At 41.5% G+C, this 13368-nt stretch overlaps 1 protein-coding gene across 1 annotated transcript in view; it reads right to left on the bottom strand.

Annotated features, from left to right (window-relative positions):
* Fshr (follicle stimulating hormone receptor) overlaps window positions 1–13368 on the bottom strand; it is a 179382-nt gene that overhangs the window by 99519 nt on the left and 66495 nt on the right. The window contains exon 2 of the mRNA XM_036171349.1: window positions 2041–2112. Within this exon, the coding sequence (XP_036027242.1) occupies window positions 2041–2112 (72 nt within the window). The remainder of the gene's footprint in view (window positions 1–2040; window positions 2113–13368) is intronic.

Here is a 13368-nt window from a genome sequence, read left to right as displayed (position 1 = left end):
GCCTGTGGGGTTGAGGATGATGCTTCAGGGTGAAAAGAATTAAAAGCTAAGTGTAGTTTCGATTCATATCTCACTGCAATCAGCTCAGCTAATTGATAAAAAACACGAGGCAGAAACCAATATGCTGTGTCTGGAGATGCTGCATTGCTGAACCAGCTGCCTCCTTGCTTGTGTTATTATTATGTCAGCTCCCTTTGACCAGCTCTTTGACCAGCTCTCATCGGATGCTGGGTGCCCTGTGAGGGACCAGCCATATTTGTCAGATGAGATTTTATAGGTGGATTATTTGTGATAGCCGTTATTTCTGTCTCTATTCAAGTAGAAGGATGTTGGGGGGACCCAGGAGTACCTTACAGTCATCTAGTACACGATACATCACTGGCAGGGCATGGGCTAATCTCCCAAGGAGCATACCTCAGCCCAAATCTCTCTGGCTCTGTGGCTTCATGGTAAGTTCTGTTCAGATGCGTGCCTGATGTTCTGTTACACATCTTTACCAGGTAAAACATTGGAAGTCAGCACATTTTAAATTGAGTTCTCATCTGACAAGACAATGAAGGTCTCTTTCTCAAACACAGATGAGGAAGCAAAGGCCTTAAAGGAAAGTCAAGGTTACATAGTTTACGCGGGAACTAGCAGTCCACCAGTGCTCTGCCCAATGGCTTGCAAGCAGACAGTTTAACCGTAGAAGCACAGCACGTTTCTCTCTGTGTTCCTTTTGTTAATCGATCACTTTCCCTCTTCCCTAGACATCAACAAGAAACTTTTTTTTTTGTTTTTTTTTTTTTTTTTTGAGACATGGTTTCTCTGTTACAACCACCTGGCCAAGAGATAGTCTTAAAGGGAAGGGGAAGAACTGAGTGGAAAAATCCCACAGCTTCCAGGAGAAACACATGAGCTGGAGAGTGGCTTCCACCTCACCACCATAAAAATATTCCCTTTTCTGAATACTTCGGCATCTATGACTGCCATGTAAGTTCTGAACCCTGGCTGTGCCATTGCAGAGAGCATGCCTCCCTTCTTAAATCCTAGGAGGGGAGGTCAGAGGCCTTCAAAGGAAGGGCATGTTACTTGTGGTGTGAGAAGATTCACTCTGGGTTGGCTTCTGCATCCCACTTTGAGAAAACTCCATTTGGAGCCGACTCTAAATTAAAGCACATCGATAAAAGGGCAGTGGTTGCGATAGCAAAAGAGACTTCTTGGCCAGTCCTGCCAATGTTCTTAGTACTTTCAAACATTTGCCTACAGAGACTGATTGTTGCTTGCACAGATGACTCAGGAACCAGAGGTCTAAAGGACGCAGATGTGAGGCCTTGCTGTTGATTCAAAGCTAGCCAGAACCAGTAGAAGTATATCTTTGAAAGAAAAAGACAGTAAGCAGAAAAAATGATATCTTTTTTTGAGATGTCTAGTTGAAGGGTTCTGGAAAGCAACCCTTTCTACAAAAACCAAACAAGAGTGAAATGAAACGCTGACCATGAGCACCACACAAGAATCAGCAATTGTCCCGAAACACCATTGGCAGGAAGCATGATAGGGAGAGGGAATGGGAAGCCATGCAGAAGATGCTTGGCACATCAGGTGACTTCTAAGTGCAGTCTTTCCCATGGCATAGAGGTTCTAGGTCCTGTTCCTGACCACTATATCTATAGGGGCTCAGGACTTATAGATAGCACGTAGGTCTTGTATATTACATGTATAATCTTCCCATATATTCATGCATATTGTAACATAAGTCAACTTTAGCTTACTTGTAATATCTAATGCAATACAAATTTATATAAATGGTCATAATAGTGTATCAGTTATGGAATAACAATAATAAGAATTACACACACACACACATACACACACACACACACACACACACACACACACACACACACACCCATGACATTTTCCCCCCAAATACATTCAATCCACGCTTTGTTGAGTCTGCTGCCAGGGGCCCTTGGTAAGGATGGACACATGTATAGAACATCATGCTAGGCATGCCCCAAGTCCACCCAAGACATTCACACAGTAGTATCATATACCTACATTTTCTCCAGGTCCTCAAATCCAGAAAATGATCCTCTGGGGATGACTCGAAGCTTGGTGAGCACAAACCTCCTGAAAAGAGAGTGGGTATAAAGCATCACCATCTACCTGATCATAAGCCACTGAGTGATTGATAGCTAATAGCCAACACACATGGGATGCCTCCTGTGAGAATAAGGATTGAGATGTTCCCTTCCCCTCAGAAAAGTGCTAGTCCGGGTTCTGTTTGCATGCTGAGATGAATTTAAGGTGGGTAAGGTTCTTACCATTGTATTTCAAGAAACGCTGAGTAGCCGAGTCCTGCCTATCAGCTACGAGACCCTTCTATTTCCCTGTATCAGCCACCAGTACATTGTCCTCTGTGGTCACACCGAACTGACCTTGCATCCCGTTCCTGGGGTGGAGTGGGGGTGGAGTCAGGAGAAAAGTTCCTGCTGCTCTCACGTGTTCACTGCAGTGAGCTCACCTGCCTGGCAGTCCCCTGATACCTCCTGAGCTGTCCATCATCCTGCCCTAGGGGAGCCCCTCCCATTCACACTCCACCTTTCCTTCTGGGGAACCACTACTGCAGATTCCCTTCCTTTCTTTCATGCATCTCAAGCTTTTCTTTCCCCTCCTCTGCTGAATCCACCATTGATATAAAAGCATAACATCGTTTTCCCAGTTCATGAAGTCTTCTCTTGGCCACTGCCACCTCTGGTTTTCTGACATCTTTTTTTGTCTGAAATATCTGTCTCATCCTTGCTACAAAACAACTCCCATAGGGTCCTGCTCCTCTCCTCACTTAGGGAAAAATACAAATTGTGTACAGTGGCATTCAGAACCCCCAGGAGCTTCCTGCTCTCTGTTCCCTAGCTCCTTTAACCTCTTGTTTTTTTCTCTCTCTCCAAAATTTGATAAATAGCTTAGTTAATAGTAAGAGTTTGCAATGCATGTTTTAAGTAACATTTTCAGGTTCATCATCTCATCATGTCTACAGATAGCCTCCTGGCTTGCCCTTCACCTTCCATTTTCTCAAATTCACTGTTTCAGCTAGGTTTTTCCCTGACCTCTCTATGTAAAGTGACAACCTTCTTGACATGGTCCCTCATCCTCCTTCCTGCTTAAAACTTTCTTCATGTTCCTTCTGGCATGTTCTACATTCTTCTTTCTTGCCCGCCTGTTTACGTAATTGTCTCTTCCTCATGAGTAGCGAGAGAGTTCTACAAGAGCAGAGACTGTCCTCTGAGCTGTCCCCTAGCCTGGTCCCAGGCACATCACAGCTCTCTCTGAACGGGCTTTAGAACACTCGTGCCCGATGGGAGAGCAAAGCAATGAATGTCTATGAAATTCTCCACGCTACATTGTTCAGTTATCATTTCCTGCTCACAAGGTTAATGTGGGCCTGGAATTCTCAGATGCTCTGTGGCTGCAGTGGGGGCACGCAGGCCTTTTATCTCTCTTTGTTTGAGCTTGGCCATCCCATGCTCCGACACTGTGATAAGGAACCATGGGAGAGAATCATCATGATGCTTTGCTCCAAGGGTCCAACTCTTCTGTTTCATCCTAATTCAATGTCTGTAGCACTAGTAATAGACTTGATTTCTAAAAGTTCCAGAGACCATGCCTGTATTAAATGGTTCAAAGCTATTAATGTAGTTAAGATTTTTAAAAAAACTCTATAAACTTTATTATAAAAATTTGGAAAAAAATAAAATAAAACAACAACAAAAAAAAAGCAAACAACTCACACAATAGGCCCAAAGTCTATACATCTCAATGAACCTCTATATAGTTCAATAACCATTTGGAATGGAAGCTATGCAGGTTCACACTGGATTTTACACTCTCACTTTTGAACATATTTTTATGGACTTTTACACTTTAAAGCAGTTTTTAAAAAAAGATCAATTTTCATTTCCTCCAGAAGTCTTAAATAAATCACAAGAAGTATCACTTTAACATGTATGGCTGTGCTTGTACAAAAGTGTCAAAAATTCTCAAAAGCCCAAAGTAAGAAACTGAATCCCAGATGTTATTCTGAGCCACGGTGATTGCAAAAGAGAATTTGAAGAGAGATGGGGGGGGGGGGGATAAGTGTTATTTCCAGATTTGGTAAGCAGAGAATTTGCATATGGATGTCGAAGTGGTCCTCCAGGTAACAGAGGGTAAATGCAAAGGCCCTGTCAACCTCTTCTCCTCTCCTCCCTCTTCTCCTCTCCCCTTCTCCACCCTTGAAACTCCCTCTCCTACTCACCCCTTTTCCTTTATCTCATATGCATTCCAGAAGGAAATGAACGGAGAATAGAGACCAGCCAACTTTCAATGAACTAGCACCCAGGAAAAACTCTATCCTTTGTGAAAGCTGTAAATCCACAGACAGAAATCTCAAGCTGTCCTAGAAAAGGGAACCATGTTTCATTGCTAGAGATCTGAGAATGCAAGCTGTGGATCTATAGGAGAAAATATTTTTAAAGCATGCAGAGAGAAAAAGACAAAATATCTTGAAAGGGAAAAAATTAGAAAAGTTTGTAAAAATATCTTCAAAACTATTAGAGAAGTATAATTGCTAATTTAGAATTATATGACTAGGAAATTACCATTCAAATATGAGGGTAAAATAAAGATACTGGTGGATAAATTTAATTAGATACTAAAAACCTTTTAGCAAAATAATTCCTTTAGATGATAAGAAAATTTAATTCAGTAGAAAGAGAGACAGACAGACAGGCACATACATGCACACACACATACACACTCACATCCATAACATACATCGCAGAGTAAGAGAGGGTAAAGAAATTAGGACCCTTCATTGACTAGGTAGGAATTCATAATGGCCAGAAAACCCACCAAGTCAATAAGGAATGCTAAAAAATATCGACTCTGAACCAAGTCACAAAGCAAATTAGTGTAAAAACAAATAACTTTCTTTGGCAAGAATGCAATTACAAAGTCACTTAGAAATCAGTAGTAAGATAATTAACTCCTTTACCTCAACACACATACACCCATATGGAAAATCAAAACAAAAACAAAATATTAGCACTCCTTTAAATCATGCATAAGTCAAAGAAGAAATTACAATTATAAAAAGATTTTGGGTAATATAAGAAAATACAATATAAATAGTCAAGCTGCTACTTATACATAACTTTCACTTTAAGTTATTATTACAGAAGGAGGATCAAAAAGACAGACTAATAGTGAGTTAAGCTTTTAATGTAAGAAGCCAGTAGAAGATTAATTGAATTATTGAAACAGAAAAACCATAAGGCAGTGTTTCCTCATTCTATTCCTGGTTAGAATTTGAAGTGAAACTCAAAAGCAATATAATAAGAAACATTGGCATGGTTATTGATATTGTCAGCTTGACAGGACCTAGAATCATGTAGGAGATCCTTTGCACATGTCTGTGAGGGAGTTTCTAGATTGTGCTAATTGGGGTGAGAAGACGTCAATCTAATTGTTGGTGCTACCATTTAATTGCCTGGGGTCCAACAGAATAAAAAGTAGCAAGCAAGCTGAGCACTAGAATTGATCTCTGCTTGATTCCTTACCGTGGATGCAATGCAACAAGCTACCACATGATTAAGCTGCCTCATGGTCCACTGATACCATAGTTGATGTCTTAGTTCTATTGCTGTGAAGAGACACCATGACTACAGCAACACTTATAAAAGAAACCATTTAATTGGAGCTTGTTTAAAGTTTCAGAAGTTTAGTCCATTATCATCATGGTGGGCAGTGTGGTGGCTTGCAGGCAGACATGTTCCTGGAGAAGTTACCCAGAGTTCCATGTCTGCGTCCACAGGCAGCAGGGAGAGAGAGACTGTGGGTTTGAAATGGGCTTTTTGAAAACCCCCAAGCCCACCTCAGTAATGCACTTGCTCCCACAAGGCCACACTTCCTAATCTTTTCACATGGTGCCTCTCCCTCTTGACCAAGTCTTCAAATCTATGAGCCCATGGCAGCTGCTTTCATTCAGACCGCCACCATGGACTGTCCCTCCAACCGAGCTCAGCAAGCCCTTCTTCCCGAAACTTGATTTTGCCAGGTATTAGATCACAGCCACGAGGAAGCTAAGTATCAGTTCTATGATTGGTGAAATGAGAGACTGTCAATGAGGACGATCGGGGAAGGCAAAACACTCAGAAGACAAGACAATTTGGTAAGCAGTCCTTGAGTGAGAGTAGTTTGACTTTTGAGTTTATACTTTGTGATGATGTGAAGGCAGTATGCTTTCAGTAGAAACTGGAGCATTCATATAATGGTTTACAACCATCTGTAACTCCAGTTCCAGGGGATCTGATGCCCGCTCTGGCCTCTGCAGGAGGTATACAGACATACATGAAGGCTGAACACCCATACACATAACATTAAAATACTTTCATAATTCTAGCATTAATGACAATTATTAGAGGCAACTATATTTGCTTGACTATTTTTGAAGACAATTGAATTACTAACACTATAAATTTTATTATCATACAAAGTTTATTTGAACCAACAATTTCTGATAATTCACTCTAATTTTGTTACTCTAATTATATTCAACTAATTCCAAAGGCATGGGCAGATTTTTTTCTAAGTCAATAGCAAAGATAAAAACATTATTGTTGGTATGTTTTTATTTTAGGAATAGGGACATGAGACTAACTGAATAACTTTAAAACACATTGCAACATTTAAGTTTGTCTTGAGAGAGTAAACAAAAAACAATGCAAAGAAGGTAGAGCAACCGGGTGGCAGTGGTGCATGCCTTTAATTCCAGCACTCGGGAGGTAGAGACAGGTGGATCTCTGTGAGTTTGAGGCCAGCCTGGTCTACAGAGTGAGTTCCAGCACAGGCTTCAGAGCTACAGAGAGAAACCCTGTCTGGAAACAAAACAAAACAAAAATGAGATTAGTGAGAACTGACAAAACCAGAAATTCATTCTGTAGAACAATAGAGTTGAAAAAAAAAATGTATCCATGCTGCACAAGGAATACACACACACACACACACACACACACACACACACACACACACACACACACACGGGTAAAGATGGCACTACAGACATAATATAATAGACTTTAAATGAGACAACTCTAAACATACTTTTTTTAGATACTTTATTTTTAAAATTTTTCCTTTTCTTTATTCTTCTCTCATACGATATACATCCCAACCACAGCCTCCTCTCCCTCCCTTCTTCCCAGTCTCCATCTACCTCCCCTCTCCAAGATCCACCGCTCTTCCTTTGCCTTCAGAGAACAGAAGGCCTCTCAGTGATATATATATATATATATCCAACAACACAGAACATTTTCACAGAGACAGAATTAAGAAAACTGTCTCGGGTAGACACAGACACTGCATAGTTTGATAGTCACTAACAAATCAGGTTGATAGTTTAAAAACTTTCCACCAAATATCAAGGCCAAGCAATATGATTTCGGAAGTGTACTCTGCCTCTTCAGAGCAGAAAAAAATTTCCAAAGATGCAAAGAAGGTAGAGCAGCTGGGTGGCAGTGGCGCATGCCTTTAAATTAAATTTAAAAAATTTCCAGTTTTGTAGAAACTACCCAAGACACTGCCATAGTGAGAAAGAGAATGCTCTTTAATCCATCTGGTGTGGCTAGTGTAACCTGGTAGCAAAGCCAGACAGGGACGAGATAAAGAAGGGAAAATTTTAAGTTAAAGATCTTATTAGTATAAATCTACAGTCTGAAAAAACAAGAATAATGTATGTGCCATACAGCCTTTAAAAAATCATTATTGAAGTGGGTTTTCCCAGAATTCCAAAGTTGCCATACATTAAAAAACTCTTGTTAAATAAAATTACAATATTAAAAGACAGAAAAACATAATTTAATAGGCATAGAAAGTATATTTGATGAAACTGATGTGAACCATGACAAAAATCTTATTTTAAAATTCATTTTTCTCTCATATGTTACATCCCAACTGCAGTTTCCCCTCCCTCCACTCCTCCCAGCTCCCCCTCACCTCCACACCTTCTCTATCCCAGATCCACCCTTCCTCTGTTTCCCTTCAGAAAAGAGAAGGCCTTCACCAGGAAGAGAACTATTTTTATCTAATAAAGGCTAAAAATCTGTGAAACGTTCTGATCTTTCCAGAAGATCAGAATTTCCTATGTCTACCTATATAACCAGAGTTATTCTAGGATTTTGTTTTGTTTTGTTTTAATCAGGATGCCTAAGGAGGAACAGTTGTGGTGTCGTCCTTCCTGGTGTGACTGTGGAAATGGGAGGCAGGCTCAGAGGTGAGTTGGGTCCACTCTCCATGGATTCCCAGGCGACCTGCCCTTTTCTGCTTCCTTCTTTTGATGAGACTCTGTGTGTCTTCCCTCTGTCTAGGGTTTCCTTCCTTGTCTTGGGATTTGTAAGTGTAAGGGAGCCATCTCTTCAATAATAGTTGTCTTCAGACCTGTTGGCTTCACCACATCTGAATACTAAAGCTTGCATTGCAAAACCCATAGAGATGCTGACATAATTGTTAAAATGAGGATAGCCAGTACTGAAGTCAGCATAGAATTTATTTCTGTAACAAGAGGTAAGGCAGTGCTCAGTACAGTCTCCAAAATATCACGTATTTTAACACAGAACTGAAGAAGGCTGACCAAATGTAGAGACCCAGCAGAGCTGCCTGATGCTTGATGGATATTTTTATGTCATTCTGTATTCCTTATGCATGGAATATTTCACTGTCAGTGTTGGAAGACTGAAATCCCCAAGCATCTTTTATTCGTTTGTTTGTTTTAGAGCAGGGCTGTTAGAAGTGTCATCAGCCTGCCTTCGTGGGGCGGGGGGGGGGGGTGGTGTGTCACACCTTTACCTCACTCTATCGGGGGCAGAATGCACACAAAAGATTTCTACAAGCATGCACAATTCATCCAGATGCCTCCTGAAAAGAAACCGCTGGTTGTTACATGTTGCTCCGTGTTCTTCTGTGATAAGTGGGGTAGGTGGCTTTCACTTCCTTCTCCCCGGTGTTAGGAAGGTCTTCCTTGAGCTCTGTCTCTGGTCACAGTGATTCATATCTTGGGCAGAGCATTCATCCTTGGCCAAGTTTAATTTTCCTTTCTGGCTGAAAGGAGAATGGTTTAAAATATCCCATAAAAAGCTTCCTGGCAGCCTGGAAAACAGCCAGTCTTCCTTTTGAGAAATCTGCCTTTTTATGATGGCCCAAGTGTAAATGACTCTCGGCTCAATGTTCTTTGAAGTTCACACAAGTTTAAAAATTCAAGTGAGAACAGCTTGGTAAAAGGATGCACTGGGAAGGAGTTGATCACCAGCCGGACCTCATAATGCCACGAGCTTTCATGCCTCACACACTTTAGGTCAAACTCCTATCCTGATTGACTTTCTGAGTATGTTTTACGTAGACAGAACTAAGTCAACAATACAATTAGAAAGAAAAACAGCACAAGCCACAGGAAGAAACTATTTCCCATGACCCAGCAGATGACCAGCCTGATTTCAAAGTAATTTGGGTATCTGATATTTCTTCTGTTGTTAGCCACGAGTCTTAGAACAATGTGGAGCAGGGACTGAGTAGAAATAGGTAGTTAGCGCATGTAATTTGACTCACAGATGGAAAGATAGATGGATAGATAGATAGGTGATTTATGATAGAGCATACACACATTCACACATGTGTATAAATATAGAAATGCATGCAAGGTGTGAATCTGGGGGTCAGAGGGCAACCTCGGGTGTTAGTCTTCACTTTCCACCTCATGTTTACAAGATTTCTTCTTGTTCACAGCTATCTATGCCAGGCTAGATGACCCATGAGCTTCTGGGGATTCTCCCATCTCTTCCTCTCACCTCACCACTGGGGTGCTGGGGTTACAGGGGCATTCCAGTGTTCAGATTTATGTGGGCTCTAGGGATCTGAACTCAGATCTTCACACTTGTATAGCCAGCATGCTTACTCACTGAGCCATCTCCTCAGCTTTCACCTGAAATATATACATATATATATATTTTTAATAAAAATCTAACGTTTTTTGTATAAACTCTGACTGACAAGAATAATAAGATAGTTGCAAATGTCCTGTTCCTTCCTATGGGAGGCTGCCCACTGGGAATCACACGGAATTTGGTCCAACCATCATTAGTTCATCAGTTGCCTTCAAGATTGGATGAAGGCTTTAGCATCTCCCATTGTGTCAGTTTTCTCTGTCTTCATGGTGTGGAATCTTGTTCAAGCCAAGTGTGGGAGGCAGCTGGAGAGCTACTTAAAGGGATTAACATGTGCTTCCTGCTATTTGAGGGATAGAGAAACTAGACCATGACTCATCTGTGACCTGTAAAGTAGCTAGCTATTTTGGGGAGAAAACTTCTAGTTCATAGCCAACTGGGCAAAACTAAGAGTTTTCCCATGAGGGAGGCCTGGGCCCAACAGAAAAGAGATCTGAGAAAGCGTAACCTGAGAAAACTGGACTTTCCTGTAAATTGAATTGATACCGAATGTGAGGCTGTGAGTAGTGGACAGTGGAGGAGAGTTGGAGAGAGGTCTTAAGCCTCAGTTGAGTGCTGAGCCCACACCACAGCTCCCTGCGAATAACAGTTGACATTTGAATCCCTGCCACACCCTGAGGGGCCATCACTTGCCCTTGGTGATATGATTGAATTTCTTTCCTTCCAATCTTTCTCCCTCCACAGCCCAACTCATTTGAGATCAGAAACTATGGCAACCAGAGGAAGAGGAAAATAGGGCCTTCTTCACCAGTTTTTGGTTTCCAAGCCTGTAGAAGGACCATGCTGTAGACAAAAGGTGCTCAAGTTGATTCGAACCGCAGAGTTTTATCATTAATGATGGCACCAGGCTTTCACTGTGTTTACGTTAGTGGAACAGTGATGGCATTTGCCTAGATAGCTTCATCTGGTAATAAGAAAATAAGAGTCAAAAGAGGAAGTTTGTCTCTGTTGGTTTCTTGGTTGTTGAGCATCATCCCAATACCATCCCTTTTTAAAAGATAAAAGTTTCTCCTTCTAAATTTTTAGGTTTGTTTGTTTGTTTGTTTAGAGATAGGGTCTCTCTCTTGGTTGTCCTGGAACTCACTGAATAGACCAGGTTAGCCTCAAACTCACAGAGATCCACCTGCTGCTTCCATCAAAGAGCTGAGATTAAGGGACTATGTCATCATGCCTACCTGAAAACCAAGCATCTCCCAGTCATCCTCTGGAAAGCCTGTGGGAGAAACAGTATTCCAAACTGAAGCAGGAGAATGAATGGGAAGATAAGAAAGCATGGTTCCTTCTTGCGTTAGTCTGGGTGATGGCAGAGCAGAGCACAGCACCCATTCAAGCATTTCCTTACAGCTGTTCTTAACCTGCTGTCCTGTTCCTTCCATATTTGTGGCCTTATCTCGACATCTGTAATGCTTGATAGCAGGGATGGTGGCAGCTCTGCTCATCATGCCTGAACTTACCTCCTCCTCCATACAACCTCCCGGCAAGGCTGGACCCTTTCCCTTTGTTTACATTGACTGGCGACAGATTTGCCTTCATTATACTTTATCACAAGCTATCTTCTCTCTTCTTGCTTGAGAATATGGTATATAAGCCATTTATATATGAATGCTTTGAATAGAGAAACACTGTGGTGAAGAGAAAGGCTAACAGGCAAAAAAACTTAGGATTCTGAGCCCCATTCTGCCTCTATTTATATGGCATATAAATACCATCTGTAAATTGTGAGGTTGGACCAGGTGAAGTTCAAAATACGGTTGTATAATGGAATCATATTCACGTTCTTTTCATCTCAGTCCCCTTGTAAAAGCAAAAGAAACACTTTTGTGTTAATTGCTTATCACAGAAAGAATCCTTTCTAGGACATGATAGAACAGCATTTCTTTTACTGTAGTGAGGTCAGAATGTCTCCCTCCAATTTCTCTGCCATCACTCAGGACACTGTCTCAGTCCCATTACCTGCAGCCTCGGCTAGGAGCTATGCACATGTCCTCCTGTCTGGCCTCTTGTGTCTAGTCTGCCTCGCCTATCATATACAAGGAGCTGTTCCTAATCACGGCTCGCCACCACGTTCTTCTACCTAAAGAAAGACAGAACAAAAGCCGAGCAAACCAAAGAATGCCAAAGCCCCATTCAGTCTGCTCACCATTGCCTCCATGAATCCAAATTCACTGGTCACATTCAGCTTCTCCCCTACCTTAGTTCACATCCAACTACACTTCTTTCTAACCGAAAGCTTTAATGTGACCTGCAACATCTCCTGTGGGCAAATTAACCTCTCTCTAAACTTTCACCACTTCTTAGCTTGAACTGTATTTGTTCCAAAGCAGCAGCATCTTAGATCCTATATCCGTGACTGTCTGGGATGGCCCTGTGGAGCAGGAACTTGTGTGGAACCCAAACGGGTCAGTCGGTGTCTTATGTATTGCAAGTATAGATGAATGCCGGTAGATGAGGGTGATGGTCATATCAGCAATTGTTCTATGATTAAGGCAATTCACTGTCTCATAATCTAAACCATAGAGCTTTCTAGACCCCTTAAAACTAGTCTGACTATAATGACTGGTTATCTTTATATAGCATCGAGGACATTTTTGAATTATAAAGGAGTGGAGCTTTCTAGGAATTTAATACAGATATGCTAGAAATGTAAAAGGATTTTTATGATATGGTAGAGCAGTTGGTTTAAAGTAAAAACTGCACATTAATGGCCCACGAATGGAATCCAGGCCAAGAAGTGTTTTTATTCATCCCAGACAATATTTTAAAGCAATTTGAATGGGTTGCCAGTACTTCCAATTGTGAGATTCCATCTAAAATTGCAGATTTATGGCTTTTATTGAAGACACAGAAGATGGAGTGGTCCTGGCCCGCAGCCTGCAGAATTGTGGGTGGAATTGGTTAAATGATGGCTGACACCTTACACGACATGAGCTACTGTTTGGTTAGTGTTTGCTGATTCTCTGCTCTGCACTTTAAGCCTCTGACTTTGAGATATCTGGTGTCTGGAAGGCTGTATTCTGAATGAGCCAGAGTCCTTCAGAGCCCAGTGATTCTCAGTCCTGGCCACATAATCCTCTTATGGAAATTTTTACATGTTGCCTGTGCCTGAGCTTCAAGCCTGGAAGGGGCTTGGCCATCAGTCATCCTCAGTTTAAACTCCCTGAGGTGGGGGGGACTCGGGTGCATAATTAAGTTGAGAACACTTGCTTTAGATGAATGGAGGTGTTGGCAGCTGCTCTCTTCGGTTGTTGTTAAGGAGTTGGCGGAAACTGGGAGCATGATGGGATAGGTTTCATCAAGCTTCCCTTATCTTTGATCTCTTTTCTGTTAGAATGTGCTTAAGGAACCATCTAAACAG

The sequence above is a fragment of the Onychomys torridus genome, chromosome 21 (genome assembly GCF_903995425.1).
Source record: "Onychomys torridus chromosome 21, mOncTor1.1, whole genome shotgun sequence".
NCBI lineage: Eukaryota > Metazoa > Chordata > Mammalia > Rodentia > Cricetidae > Onychomys > Onychomys torridus.
This window is presented reverse-complemented; position numbering and strand designations above follow the sequence as displayed.